A 13,869-nucleotide genomic window follows, 5' to 3' on the forward strand; every position below is an offset into this window, starting at 1 on the left:
GCGGGTCCACACCGCACCGACTGCCCGACTCGCGTCGGTAAATGAAGTCGGGCTACTTAATATGGCCGACTCGAATGGCGGATTACACATTTGAATCGGCTGAAATGAACGCCGACGTGGGCCGATTCAATCGACCACACCAAGGAGACTCATGTCACGGACGCCGACTCTCTCAAAGACACCGATTTTCGTAGCTAGTGCTAATGATTTAGCAACTAGCCTATTGTCCTTAGGTAGGCTAGTTGCTAACCAATTAGCATCACAGTCAATTCAAGCAATGCCAACAGGCCCCTTGGCACCTTACTGTTAAATCAGATGCCCACATTACTAAACAAAAACCTCCCATTACAGCTTAGTTTTGATGTGCATATAATTGTAAAACAAGAGTACTGAGCTAGCTTAGCTAGCTAAGCAAAGTTGATAACTTGGATGTTAACGGAAACTCACCCCATAAGAAACTGAAAAGTATTCTTGAAAAGTATTCCTGCAGACTTCATTGGCTCCGATGAATAAGAGGTCCGGGCGGACTTTCTTTTTGTCTGCGGCTTTTTGGTGTATGTCTCCGACGTAACTACTGTATGTCCCTTTGCTCTCTTTCGGCAGCTAAAGAATCCATCCGTATGCTGTATGTAAGCTCTTGAGAAAGTTTGTCGCTGCATAATTGTCTTCCAAGCAGAGAGTTCTCCTTTCTTCTTCTGTAGCATTTGCAGTCAAAGTTACGTATTTCCTCCATTTCGCTGTCTTTAGCCCGTTGAAATGTAACCGTAGATATAGCGTCTGATATCTTCTGCTCCTACTCCTCTGCTGTGAGGGACACGGGCGCTGAATAAGTAGCCATGTGTTTCGCTTCTAACGTGCAGCTGATTTGCCGGAAAAATAACAACAGCGCGTGAATGGCCAACGGTGATCAGTATGGAAATGAACTGCATCGCCGTACATGGCCCTGCAGAGACAGACAACGGCTGATTTTTTCCGAAACTACAAATACAAAATGTATACTTTAACGGCAACCAATACTGTTATCTGAAACATGGAGTGGCTTCTTCATGATCTCAACCTGCATATTCTGCAAAAAAAAAAAAACGAATATCACTGATTTTGAAAAAAAAAGCTTATTTCGTCTTTTACGCGAATTCGTCCCATCCGACTTGTTGCTGGTTTTGCCGTGGTGGGTCACAAATGTAGTCCACAAACCGATTGATGGCATCACAGTAACTACGTCCACGTCTTATATGGAGTCAATGGTTACGGCAGTAGACTACAAAGACACGCAAGTGTGCAACACTATTTCGGTCCATGTGCTGCCTTTTCCTGAATCATGGCTGTGTTTTTATCAGTCAGCCACTGCAGGAAGCAGAACATACAAATCACGGCAGGTTACTGCTTTCATTCACTAATCCACAGTGTGACCAGCAGTACTGACCATTCTGCCACATTCACCCACTTGCCCGAGTGTTGGCATCAAACACACACAGAGATCAGCTGCCGACTTCTGCCCCTTTGCTGGCAGACACACACACACACACAGAGTCGACAGCTGGGGGCTGATGTTAGCAAAGCTGTAGTTTCACCATTTTAGAGAAATGGAAAAATAATGTACGCAATCTGATGATGATAGCATCATCGTGGAATTATATACACACACTTTCAGTGTGTCTTTTTTTTGTGTGTGTGTGTATTGGCTTACTTTTCGTTGTGCATCTGAATCCACCTTTATGTGTGTGTATGAATGTCTCTTTGTGTGCCGTGTCTTTATGTACAGTATGTGTGTGTATACTGTCTTTTTGTGAGCGTGTGCGAGCACATGATGTACACTGTGTGCTCATACGCATGTTGACTGTGTGGGCTGGACAGTTTTTGCCCATATGGCCGTGTTTCGTGACTCTTTCTGGCCAACACGTCCCAAAGATTACGAATTGAATCTGAGCTTGGAGTACTGTAACATTATTTGAATTCTGTTTCCAAGAGGATGGAGGATGCCTTAAGGCAAGTTTATTTGAATTGCACCATTCATGCACAAGGCAATTGAAAATGCTTGACAGAGGCAACGAAATACATTCATAGCCAAGATATATTAAAAAAATGAAATCAGTAAAAGTGTGATTTAAATAAGATAGATGCAAATAGGAACTGTGTGTAAAATGTTTATAACAAATACATAGTTGAGAGAAGAAAGTTGAAGAAACCTATGTTTGTGTGATCTTCTTTGTCTGTCTGTGTGTGTGTGTGTGTGTGTGTGTGTGATCACAGCTCAATCACATGATGCATCACATTGCCCGGTCTGTCTCCACATCCGCTCTCTTTCACTTCCTCTATTCTACATGATGTGTCTCTCCCTCCCTCCCTCTCTTTATCTCTCTCTCTCTCTCTCTCTCTCTCTCTCTCCAACTGTGTCTCTCTTCTTCCATGCCCTCTCTAAATGTCTAAATCTCTTGTGTCCCTCTTCCTGGCTTTGTACTCTATCATCTCATTCTTATCATCTTTTGACATCTCTCACCTATCTTTTTTATTTCTCTCTGTATCTGCCAATCCATTTCTTTATTCCCCACATCTCGCTGTCTCACATCAGATAACCACGCCGCCCCCAAGCTCATTCACTGTTGACGAGTGAGAGTGTGTGCTGACTAGAATGTGGTCGAAGACTGGATCATTATTTTTTTGCCAACAGTCCTTTTTTTGTTCATCTTAATCTAAATCAGCAGAATTATGGTTTTTTTTTAAGCCTCAAAGTAGGTTACACTGCAAAGAAGTGCTCATGCCTTCAAGTCACCCAAATGTGCTTTGTTATCTAACTGACAAATCTCTCTTTCTTCTCCAATTCTCTGCTGTTCTCTCCCTCCAAGCTCAACTTACAAATACATGATTGCTATTATTAGCATGTCTATTTCACAGGGACAGCAGTGTGGTCGAGACTGTCTGGCAGGATAGAGACTAACTTAATCAAGGATGATTTTATAATCCCAAAAACCAACCGACAGCAGTTTATTCAGGTTATTATTTGATTTCAGATCCTTCGCTGTGAACTCCTCATCAGCAGTCATCTCTAGCGGCAAACATGCCATGTGTAGCATTTGAAAACACGGACACATATATTGACTGTATGGTGTGATTACTGTCAACAAAGATGATCACGTGAAGACCATTTTTAGCCTCCGTCTACCATGAGGGTTGTTGTTGTTAGGGCTCTTATTGGTGTTCATTATCTGTAGACTAACATCTATATGTTGGAATATGAGCCTTTCACTTTCCCACTAGATATGTCTGTGTTGCACCATGATTGACCTGACAACCATCCAAATGTTAGCAAAAGCTTACTGGTCTCAGCTTGACAAATCCAAAAATGCAGCAGGAGGCCTACTGGGATCTTTGGGATGTCTCACGTGTTTCGAACGAGTGTAGATTGAAATGCTACATGTCACACCCTAACCCTAACCCTGAAGTATCAGTGGTATACATACTCAAGTACAACACATAATTAATAAGATGCTTTTCTTGAGTGTTACCATTTTATAATGTACTAAATATTAAACTATATTTACTTGTTAATTTTCAGATAAAGATCCTACATAAAAATGCATATGATACAATCATAAAATCTATTATTCAAGATTTAGCATGTGCTTCCCAATCACTTGAGCAGAGTGTGACAGTCTGCCCTGTGCTGTCCTGGTTCTGCTTCTCCCGTCCTTGTCCCCCCTCGGGCAGCCGCAGCATTACGTCTGGGCCTCCAGCAGCATGTCACTGTTGCTCCCAGAGAACCCAACCATTAAGAATAGCTGCCAATCTTCTCGCTGATCTCTGGTCTTGTTTACTTATGTAGGTCACACAACGGCAGTATTAGATTGAGACGGTTTCATAACCAGTTAAAAGTTTGGATACAAATACAAATGTGTGTGAACCTCAAACTCTCGAATGTCTTGCTGTGACGGGACAGTCCTAACAACTTAATTATAAGTAATATACTTTTGATACAAGAAGTACATTTTGTTGATAATACTTAATTGATTTTACGTGAATTGAATTTAGTATTTTTTAGATTGTGGTATTGGCACTTTTACATCAGTAATTAAAGCAGAAAACTTATTCCACTACTATAAATGACAATGTCTGTCGCTCTCTCTGTGTCTCTGCAGTACACAGGTCCGATCCCGGCCGAGCGAGGGGGCGAGGTGGCCATGGGGAGAGGTCGCAGCGAGACCTCGGCGCTGAGCGGGCCGGGAGGGGGGCAGGGTATGACCACTACACAGAATTCCCAAAGGCCCAACGCCTGCTGCTTCTGCTGGTGCTGCTGTTGCAGCTGCTCATGGTAGGAGACAAAACACACACACACAAACCTGGCACACATGTACACCTCTTATGTAAGCAAACACACTTGCGGAAGGTCTGTGGTCATGTAGAGCTGTACCGGATGTCATGTTTTGCATTCAAAGCTTCTATTGAGGTTTTTGAATGAAGGCTCCAATGGATGTTGTATTTGAAGCTGTCGCCACCCTAAAAACAAAAAAGTCCCCAAACAAAGTCCTCAAGGAACTGATCATCGGATTGAGTGAGTTAGTCTCTTTTTGATTAGTGCCAAACTGGGTGCACATCTATGATTGAGGGATTGACTCCACACAGCTCTCGACAGCAACAGTGCTAGCAGAGCTAAGAGTATTTACCTGAGGGGGAACCAGACGCTGGGTGTTAAACCTCCGCGACAAAGCTGTTTGTCAGGATAGTGCTATTAACTGTTCACGCCATATGAGTGTAATGCAGCATGGCCAGTGGGTCTCACACATGAACCGGATTGCACGCCGGCTACGCAAACAAAGCAAAGATTCTAGCAAACACAATTCTGTCTGTAAAACTTCAGCACTCTGTGTCTGCTTCCCGAGTGTCGCTGAGATATTGTTTATTCATTTATTGAGGAACAACAATGAAATGAAGTCCGTTTCTGGTTCTGTGGTTCAGTGTTACAGCTGTCCTGCTGTAGATGCATCCATTGCACAAATGAGCTTTGGGTTAGTGAGGCATTGTCTGCCTTATCTCTATTGAATAGTGTGGGTCACTTGCAACAAGTACACAAGTAGTCCAAGTTAACACATCACAGTTCAGCTTTCAATCAGCCACCAAAGCATTGAGAACATACTTAGACTTATTTCATAGGTACAGGGCAGCTCTGCTAGAGCTTAAGGTGTTGGTATGCTGCACAGGTTTTAGTTTTGCATTCTTATCAATGAAACATAATCTTGATTACCAGACGACTTTTGGTTGTCTTTCAACGTAAAATAAGTTTTGAATGTATCCACATTAGAGCAAGGCCTCCGCCAAAGCCTGCATAGAACTCCTTTTTTTTCATTCCAGTGTGGATATGAACACACAGGAATACATCAGACAGACCTGCTCACCACCCACACCGAGTCTCCAGACATTAGTCAAGACAGTGGCTGTGCAGTGATTAGGTCTCTATAGTTCCCACAGGGGAATTTGTTATTTATAGCTCTCTCTCTCTCTCTCTCTCTCTCTCTCTCTCTCTCTCTCTCTCTCTCTCTCTCTCTCTCTCTCTCTCTCTCTCTCTCTGTCTCTCTCTCTCCCTCTCTCTCACACTCTCTCTCACTCTCTCTCACTCACACACACACACACACCAACACACACAGAGCACCTATAGCTGCAGCATTACCCTACTGTTAACATAACTGTTAGTGTCGTCATTAAATGGGGTAATAACATCATTGTCTGTGATTGTACATGTATTTATAGTTCTGAGAGCTATAACTCTTCTATCAGTTGTGGTTTAGTGTGTGTGTGTGTGTGTGTGTGTGTCCTGCCTGAGAGCAGTTTTATCATGTCTGTCTCACCATCAGGAATGAAGAGGAGAGACGGAGGCGGAGGAGGAGGAAGAGAATATCGCAGGACACCAAGATGGAAACCATACCAAACTGTGAAGCTTGGTGAGTCTGCAGCATGAACACAGGCTTCCTTCCTTTGGTTTAAAGTTTGTTAAAAGAATTTGATTGACGTCTTGTACGTTAGGCCATAAAGAACAATGATTAGTTTTTAGTTTTATACAACAGTATGAGTCTTCTCTCTCCCATCCTTGTCCCGCCTGTCTCAGTAAAGTGTCCGAGTCAGTTAGATTACAGTAATATTAGTCGGAGCTTTACTACCTTTAACCCTGTTGTTTTTGGTAGATCAGAAGTCATTAGGATTCCTCCTCTGGAGACCATGACAAAAGTCAGGTGTCCCTGGGCAGGGACAGCCTTGAACCAACAAATAAAGAAAAGACTGAACCATCTTTCCACTCTTCCATCCTTAGCACCAAACCCTCAGCAGAAGAGATCCGGCTGTGGTCTCAGTCTTTTGACAAGCTGATGAGGAACCCGGCGGGTCGGAATGTTTTCCGCGAGTTCCTGCGGACGGAGTACAGCGAGGAGAACATGCTGTTCTGGTTGGCCTGCGAAGACCTCAAACAGGAGAGCAACAAGAGTGCCATTGAGGAGAAAGCACGCTCCATCTATGAGGACTACATTTCCATATTGTCACCAAAAGAGGTAGGAGTGCTGTTGGGTTGCTGCGGTTACACCACCACCAATCAGCTTAAAGGAGCATCCTGCTGGTTTTGACATTGTAGTCACTCTGACATCCTTTAACCTGAACGTTATGAGCATCCAGAACATTCCTGACCTTTTTTCATCTGATTTCCTGATGTAGCTCACAAATGCAATGGACTCTGGCATCTCTAAATCTTGCATGTCCTTTAAATCTCCTGAATGCAGCAGCGGGCCTTTGCCTACCTCTGCCGAATCACTTTGCTTTTCCCCATTAAATCCTAGTGAATACGTAACAGGGGCTTTATGCTCTTCTCTTCTGTTTGTGGTGAGGATTCCCTGGACTGATGCAGATTTAAGGCTGATGTCATTGTTTAACTCGCAATAATATCTTATAATTTAATCATTCCGGATGTTGAACCATCAGGCGAGTGGCCAAAGGAATTCGATTTTCAGGTAGTCTGTCCATTTTCTTTTCTTAAACACAATATATCTCAGGAAGGCCTTGAATCTAAATAAGAACACTGCAGCCTCTTCCTAGCGAGGTGGTAATGAGTCACTGTCGCCGGCCATAGAGGGCCAGACCGATCAGTGGCCCTCTGGCTGACTAAGTAAGTAAGTCAGTGATGAGTTGCACCATTGGTCAGTCGAGAAGATGCGTGCGTGATGGGTGCTAATGCAGCCGTGCTAACGCAGCCGTGCTAACGCAGCCATAACAAAACAGGAAAGTAAATCATGTGTGCTTCAACCACGTCATCAACATTTATTTTTCAAAAGAAAGTACATGTTTTGTTACCGAAAAAAGGTAGTGTTGGGTACCAGAAAAACGGGGAATGCTTTCAACTGAATGGGCTCATATCTATGACTTTATATAAACTGTATGAAATACTGACTAATTAATAAACCATATTACGAGTGTCATTTGCTTCATAATAAGATGTATAAGTAAAAAGATTTAGTCTTGTATTTGTAACATTTTACTAAAAAGTAGCTTAACCACGTAATGTGATCTGCAATTAAGCACATTGACCACACGCGGTCCAGCCTCGTTTTTTAATAACTGATGACTGAGCCCTGCTGATTGACCAAGTCATTACACCTACACTACACACTGTAGTACAGACACACATGATGAATGTGTTAGAAGTGTTATTTTGGGTGAGAATGGGGGAAGCACTGTCGGCCTGCTATTTTTAACTGACTGTGTGTGTATGTGTGTGTGTGTGTGTGTGTGTGTGTGTGTGTGTGTGTGTGTGTGTGTGCATTTTAACAGTGGTTGCTGTATTAGTAGTGCTGGAGGCTCTGCTTGTCAGGCTCCATCTCCAGTCTGTACATGTGTGTATTTGTACATTTGTATGTACAGTTTTCTGCATGTGTGTTTACAGGAAGCTATAAACTGCTGCTCTCATCAGCTTCTGGCAGTAGAGGCTTTTTATAGACACACACATTAAAATACAGAGCTATCCAGACGTGTGAGCCTGGCAGAGAATATGCATGCCTGGTTGTCTGTCTGCATGTCTGACCTTGGTTGGATGCCTATCTGTGTGTGTGTGTGTGTGTGTGTGTGTGTGTGTGTGTGTGTGTGTGTGTGTGTGTGTGTGTGTGTGTGTGTGTGTGTGTCATTCATACAGAAGAACAGTGGGAAAACAACATAGGAGAAAGATTGTCGTTCTATAAATATCTGTTGGTGCCGTGGCTGTGGGGGCCACTTCGAGTGTGTGTGTGTGTGTTGGTAACTGTATGTATTCAGACCTCGAAGCAAGATAATGAACAAAACTAAAGAGAAAAAAACAACGTACAGCTTTTTTCCTGTGCTGTTTCAGTGATTCACAAGCACTTTTTCATACTCACTTTCTCCCCAACTCCAGGTGAGTCTGGATGCCCGGGTTCGAGAGGTGATCAACAGGAAGATGCAGGACCCGACGCCTCACGCGTTCGAAGATGCCCAGCTACAGATCTACACGCTGATGCACAGGGACTCGTACCCACGATTCCTCTCCTCCAGCATCTACAAGACGCTCCTTCACGGTGGCTCACGTACCTCCTCCGAGTCCTAGTCCCTCACCGTCTCCAACTCCACCTCCTCTTCTGATCCTGCACTTACAGGTCAATGCCAGATCATTTCATCGCTTCTTTAGCACAAAACTTCCCAAAAACGATCAGACGCCTCCTCAGTTCACTTCTCCAAATCCCAAATCTCACAGAGTAGTGCCAAGACTTTCTTCTCATTTGTTCTTTTTTTAATTTCTCCTCCATAACCTCAACTTTTAGTGCTGTTGCCAAGACCTCCTTTCGACTCTTCGCTCCAGTCAACTCCTCTCTTCTTTATTCCTTCTACTGTCTTGTTGTCATCATTAATTCTTATTTTGTCTTGCTTTTTCCTCTTCTTTTGTTTGTCTGCTCTGATCTTTTCTCCATTTTTATTCCATTCTTTTTCACTTAAAATAATTCACAACAGAACATACAAAACAATATTATTTATGTTTCATTCAATCAGAAAACAAAGAATTTGAACAGTAGCTTAGCCATTGTATACTTAAAAACTGAACATATTCTGAAGATATTCTGAAACAGTAGTGAGGCCATCATAGAACATGACATTTTATTTATTTAAATTCAATTTAATTGATTGACTCCAAAAATTTAAAAAAAATGTGGGCCAATATGTTTTTAACATAAGCTTCACACATTTTGAAAGTGAAGTGAAGGTCCACTTACTAGTTTTTTGTGGAGCTTTCAACCTCATCTCACAGTCTTTCTCAGTGGATGGAGTTTGCACAGTTTGAAAGTTCTGAACAAAAAGTGTCTGGAGGGATGTGGTCCAAAGATGTGGCAAATGCTCAGTGGACCTTGAGGAAGATTACAGCTTGATCAAGACAGGATTTCTGTCTCTGGTAAGCATATTGATATTTAAAAGTTAAAATGAATGAATTTGCTAAATTCAGTTTGATTTTAGATCCATCCTCTCCTGTCTCGACTCCTAAACACTTCACCTCTGTCCTCCTATTGATCCTTTAAACCAATTGCCTACCTTTGAACGTCGTCTCTTCCCTCATCACCAAACCTTTTCCCTGTTTGTCAAAAACTCCTAAACAGAGAAGGAAGCCATCTGTATGTTGAAGTAATTATTTGAGATATTAATGCATTTCAATGGGCGAAATATACACCTCTGCCATGGAGTCTTGGTGGATTTTCTTTGACCTATTTGCCCCTCCCCTCATAAATGTCCAATAACCTTTAAGAGCCAATGAAATGGTGGCTGTCCCTGACCTCCACCCGCCTCATCGCCTTGTTTTTCATCCTGCAGTTCTCTTCTTTGAGACTGATGGAAAGGCAAAAGGAAAAAATGATGGATGCTGTCTTATTCCTTCTTTCCCACTCTCTCTTTTCTCTCTTTGAACTGGAAAACACAGGGTGCCCCCCCCCCCCCCCCCCCAAATCACAAAAAAGGTTGTATTACTTTTGTTCTCTATTAATCCGCTTTTGTATGCTGGATGAATCATTTCACTCCTGTGCTAAACAAACGGACGAATGGATGGATGTCACTTCCTTCCAACTACTGATTTACAAACAGACAAGACGTCTATTTTTTAACAGAAAACTATATGGAACATTTTAATTATGTTTTTTTTTTTCGTTTATTTCGTTTATTTGGTTTCTCTTTTTTTTGCAAGAAGAGGAAGATTCCTCGGAGACTGTACTGATCCCCACCCGACGCAACACCACAGACAGGTGCAATAAACACTGGAGAAACACATACACATGCCACTTATACACATTTGTGTTACAATACTTCAGGGCATCTTTCCTTCCTTAGCGTCCAAATTATTATCCCTCATGTGACCTCTGGGTCATTGGTAACACCCAGTCATTAATGAAGCGATAATCCATTCCGACCCATGCAGTCGGACACCCCAAAGGGTGTGTTGTTGAAAACTAGTCATAGTTTATTCATATTGAGGGCAACACACCCTTTAAATATACTTCCCAGAGGTCTTTTTAAATGTTTAATTTGATCATTTGTTTTGAGATTTGGAATCATAGTAGAAGCTGAAACAAAAACAAAAAAACATTTTTTTTTATCCATTGAATTGCTTATCGAAACATCTCAAATGTGAAAATTGGCTGTTTTTTGGTATTTTATATTTGAATTTGGATATATTTGGTGCGATAGACAAAATGTGAAAGTATCTCTTTTGGCTATTCCATAGAGAAGTGCAGTGAAGCAGTCGGCTTGAGGTGCAAAATTGACAACTGCAGTTTTATTCATGGTCTAAAAGGACCATGGAAGGTAAAATGTAAACCTAGAAGTCAAAATTGTAATTAGTATAGTAATACAAATACACTCTACACTCTCTACACACACACACACACACACACACACACATACCAGGGTGGCCTACCTGGGCACTGCTGCTGCTGACCTCTGCCTCTGTGACCTCTCACCTTTGACCTCACCACTGTCTGTCGCCCACTCGGACGCCTGCTCCTGATTGGCTGCAGGAGTCTTCAGGGCTGAACTGTGGTTGGTCAATTCAGGAAGGGGGGAGGGGGGTGGGAGGAAATCCCAGGTGCAAAAAAAATACTTATATATATATATAGATATATTAATGAAAATCAACAAATAATAATGAAAAAAATACATATATATATATATATATATATATATATATATGTGATGAGAAAAAATATGTTATGTGAGATGGGATGCTTACACCCGGTGCTTCATGGGAAAGGTAGTTTGAGGAAAACAAATGTTTGTAGTCTGCAGAGGCAGAAACAACAGGTTTTGAAAAAGGAGATGCCTGGATCTGAACCAGACTGGTCACTCAGAATGCATTTATCTTAGTATTGTTAATGTTATTTATTTTCTATTTTGTTAAAACTGTGATTTTAATTGTACATATATAAACGGAAACCCTTGAACATCCATTGAGAAGCGTCTTCGTTTTTTCAGTTTTTGTGTGAATGAGTCTCATCAGTACTAATGAGTCCTTGCCTCCATGCTTTGATATGCTAGAAATAATTTAGCATTATTATGAAAAAAGTGTACTTTTCCCAGCTCAGTATGACATGAGAGGAATAACAATTTTGTCACAAAAATAAAAATGTAATAATGTATCTGCCGATAACACAAAAGCACAGCATAAACAATCAAATAGAAAGGCAGCAATCTGAACCTCCACTTCTCTGATGTCAAAATGCCGTTTGACTTGATGGTTGGAACTGAAAGTGAACATGAACTGAGAGAGACGGAGCTGTTGCAGTTGACTCTCCGTGTTGATACTCTCAACACTCAGTTCCTAAAGGAAACCAACACACACAACCTATGAAACAGTCGATTTGTTGTGTGTGTGTGTGTGTGTGTGTGTGTGTGTGCAGGTGTGTGTGTGTGTGTGTGTGCAGGTGTGTGAAGGTGCGTGTCTGGTCTTTTTCCATAGTTCAGTGTAACTTGATATGTTTGTGTTTGGGAGAATTCTCTGTGACACGCTCACACACACACCTACATACATACAGGATATAGACACACATACACACATTCACTAGCAATTCTGTATCTGTCCATCCATGTTTCTTTCCCAACATTCCACTCTCGTCTTCTGTTGTTGAACACTGATAATATTCATGTCTGCTCATCACTTTCGGAGCTGTGTAGCTGAGCAGGTGGCTCTTCTTCCTTCTGGCAATGAAGGAAAAGCAAAATGTTTTATTTTTCTGTTTGGTTCTATAATGTTGTCAGACACTTACCTCCTTAATATTAAACCTACATTTTTCTGTGATTCATAGTCCAAACGGCCGTGTCTCATGATTTCCCACCCTGACATGGTTAGTAACGTTGTTACCTGTTTGAGTAAGCACTTCTGTGCTCTGCGTTCTGTCCAAACCACATGACTTCAGTCTGTTTTTCATCCAGGACGAAGACGCCTGACAGAACCTGGTGTCTCTCCATCTCCGGGCTCTCTCTCTCTCTCTCTCTCTCCCTCCCATGCTCATGTATGGAAAGAGTTTAGTAGTGTTTCCACAACAAACACCACCGGAGCTTTCTCTGCTCTGCTTTCTCACCGCTCTTCATCACTCCTGTCAACAGGTTTGTCAAGCGGCAACCTCAAGTGAAAAAATGTGGAAGTGGTGTACACTTTCCAATGGCCACTTGAGGCTCGCCCCATCGCCATGACCCCCATGTAAAAATACCCAACTCTACAGCCAGGTACAACCTTTTTTTACTAATTTCCCCATTCATGGCAACTGTACTGGGATCCATGTTTATGTAACTTACCCGTTAAAATCATATTAATGGTAAGGCAGAATTGAGGGCATGGCTGCTTTGTGTGACAGGTGGGTGCTGAACCAGGCCGTCTCCTCTGCTGTCACCCAGGCCCACCTCAGCTCCACGTTTATAGGCTGTCGTCACTTCATCATTTATATGGTTAGTTGGGTTGAGATTCATTTTAGGTATGTTTTTGGATCGTGCTGGTGTCCATCACCCTGTATGCTACTTCTCACATAAGTTTAACAAGCACCAAGTCAGATATTCAACAATTGAAAAAGAAACCCTTGCTTTGTTGTTGGCACTCCAACATTTTGAAGTTTATGTTGGGTCCATCCCCTTGTGACCTTCACTGACCATAACCCTCTTGTGGTGGGCCCTGACAGTGCAGCACTACAACTTGGAAATTCGCCATGAAACGCTTCCGAAAACGTGTTAGCCTAAAATGTATTGTGATATGACTGTTAGGTTACAATACCTATCGGTTTGTGTCTTAAGGGGAGGGGCGTTCAGGCTGCTGTCATCGCCTGTCCCCAGGTTTACCTATTTTGTGACTGTTTTGATGATATGGAAAGTAGGACGTGTGGTCTCCAGTCGGCGATTGGTTCAGTGGGCCCGGTCCCTCCCACTTCCTGTTCGGATCTCCACGGATCCTGATTGGAGCGGCACCCAGCAGCAGCTCCAATCCCGAGGGAGCAATCAAGCTCACCTGCTTATAAATAGCATGGGTAATTGTCACTCAGGGCCAGCTGTGATTACTCTTGGTCAGCCTGCTGGTGTGCTCTGTGACTAGTGATGGGCAAAGGGAAGCTTCGAAACAGTTCGAAGAGATGTTTCAGTATGTGTTGAAGCCTTGAAACGAATATGAAACCTGACTCTACAGTGGCATCTAGTGGCCACTTATGTGAACTACATGCTCTGGCCAAAAAAAACTCCTAATTATGTGCCACTATGAAATGAGCCGGTCTTAGGTTTCCTCAATTTAAGTAGAATACAGGTTGAATTAAAGAAACATTATTAAAAATAAATAAATTACACATTGTTATATGCAATACAATAATCAAAGATTTGTAT

The 13,869-nt window shown here is 42.3% G+C and overlaps 1 protein-coding gene across 3 annotated transcripts in view; it reads left to right on the forward strand.

Annotated features, from left to right (window-relative positions):
• rgs19 (regulator of G protein signaling 19) overlaps positions 1-11,459 on the forward strand; it is a 41,098-nt gene extending 29,639 nt beyond the window's left edge. For all 3 annotated transcript variants that reach the window (XM_084016234.1, XM_084016233.1, XM_084016235.1), the window contains 4 exons: positions 4,134-4,306; positions 5,844-5,930; positions 6,296-6,530; positions 8,396-11,459. In XM_084016234.1, the coding sequence (XP_083872360.1) occupies positions 4,134-4,306; positions 5,844-5,930; positions 6,296-6,530; positions 8,396-8,584 (684 nt within the window). In that variant the 3' untranslated portion in view covers positions 8,585-11,459. The remainder of the gene's footprint in view (positions 1-4,133; positions 4,307-5,843; positions 5,931-6,295; positions 6,531-8,395) is intronic.
• The last annotated feature ends 2,410 nt before the right edge of the window (positions 11,460-13,869 follow it).

The sequence above is a fragment of the Eutrigla gurnardus genome (genome assembly GCF_963514095.1).
Source record: "Eutrigla gurnardus genome assembly, chromosome: 8".
Lineage (NCBI taxonomy): Eukaryota > Metazoa > Chordata > Actinopteri > Perciformes > Triglidae > Eutrigla > Eutrigla gurnardus.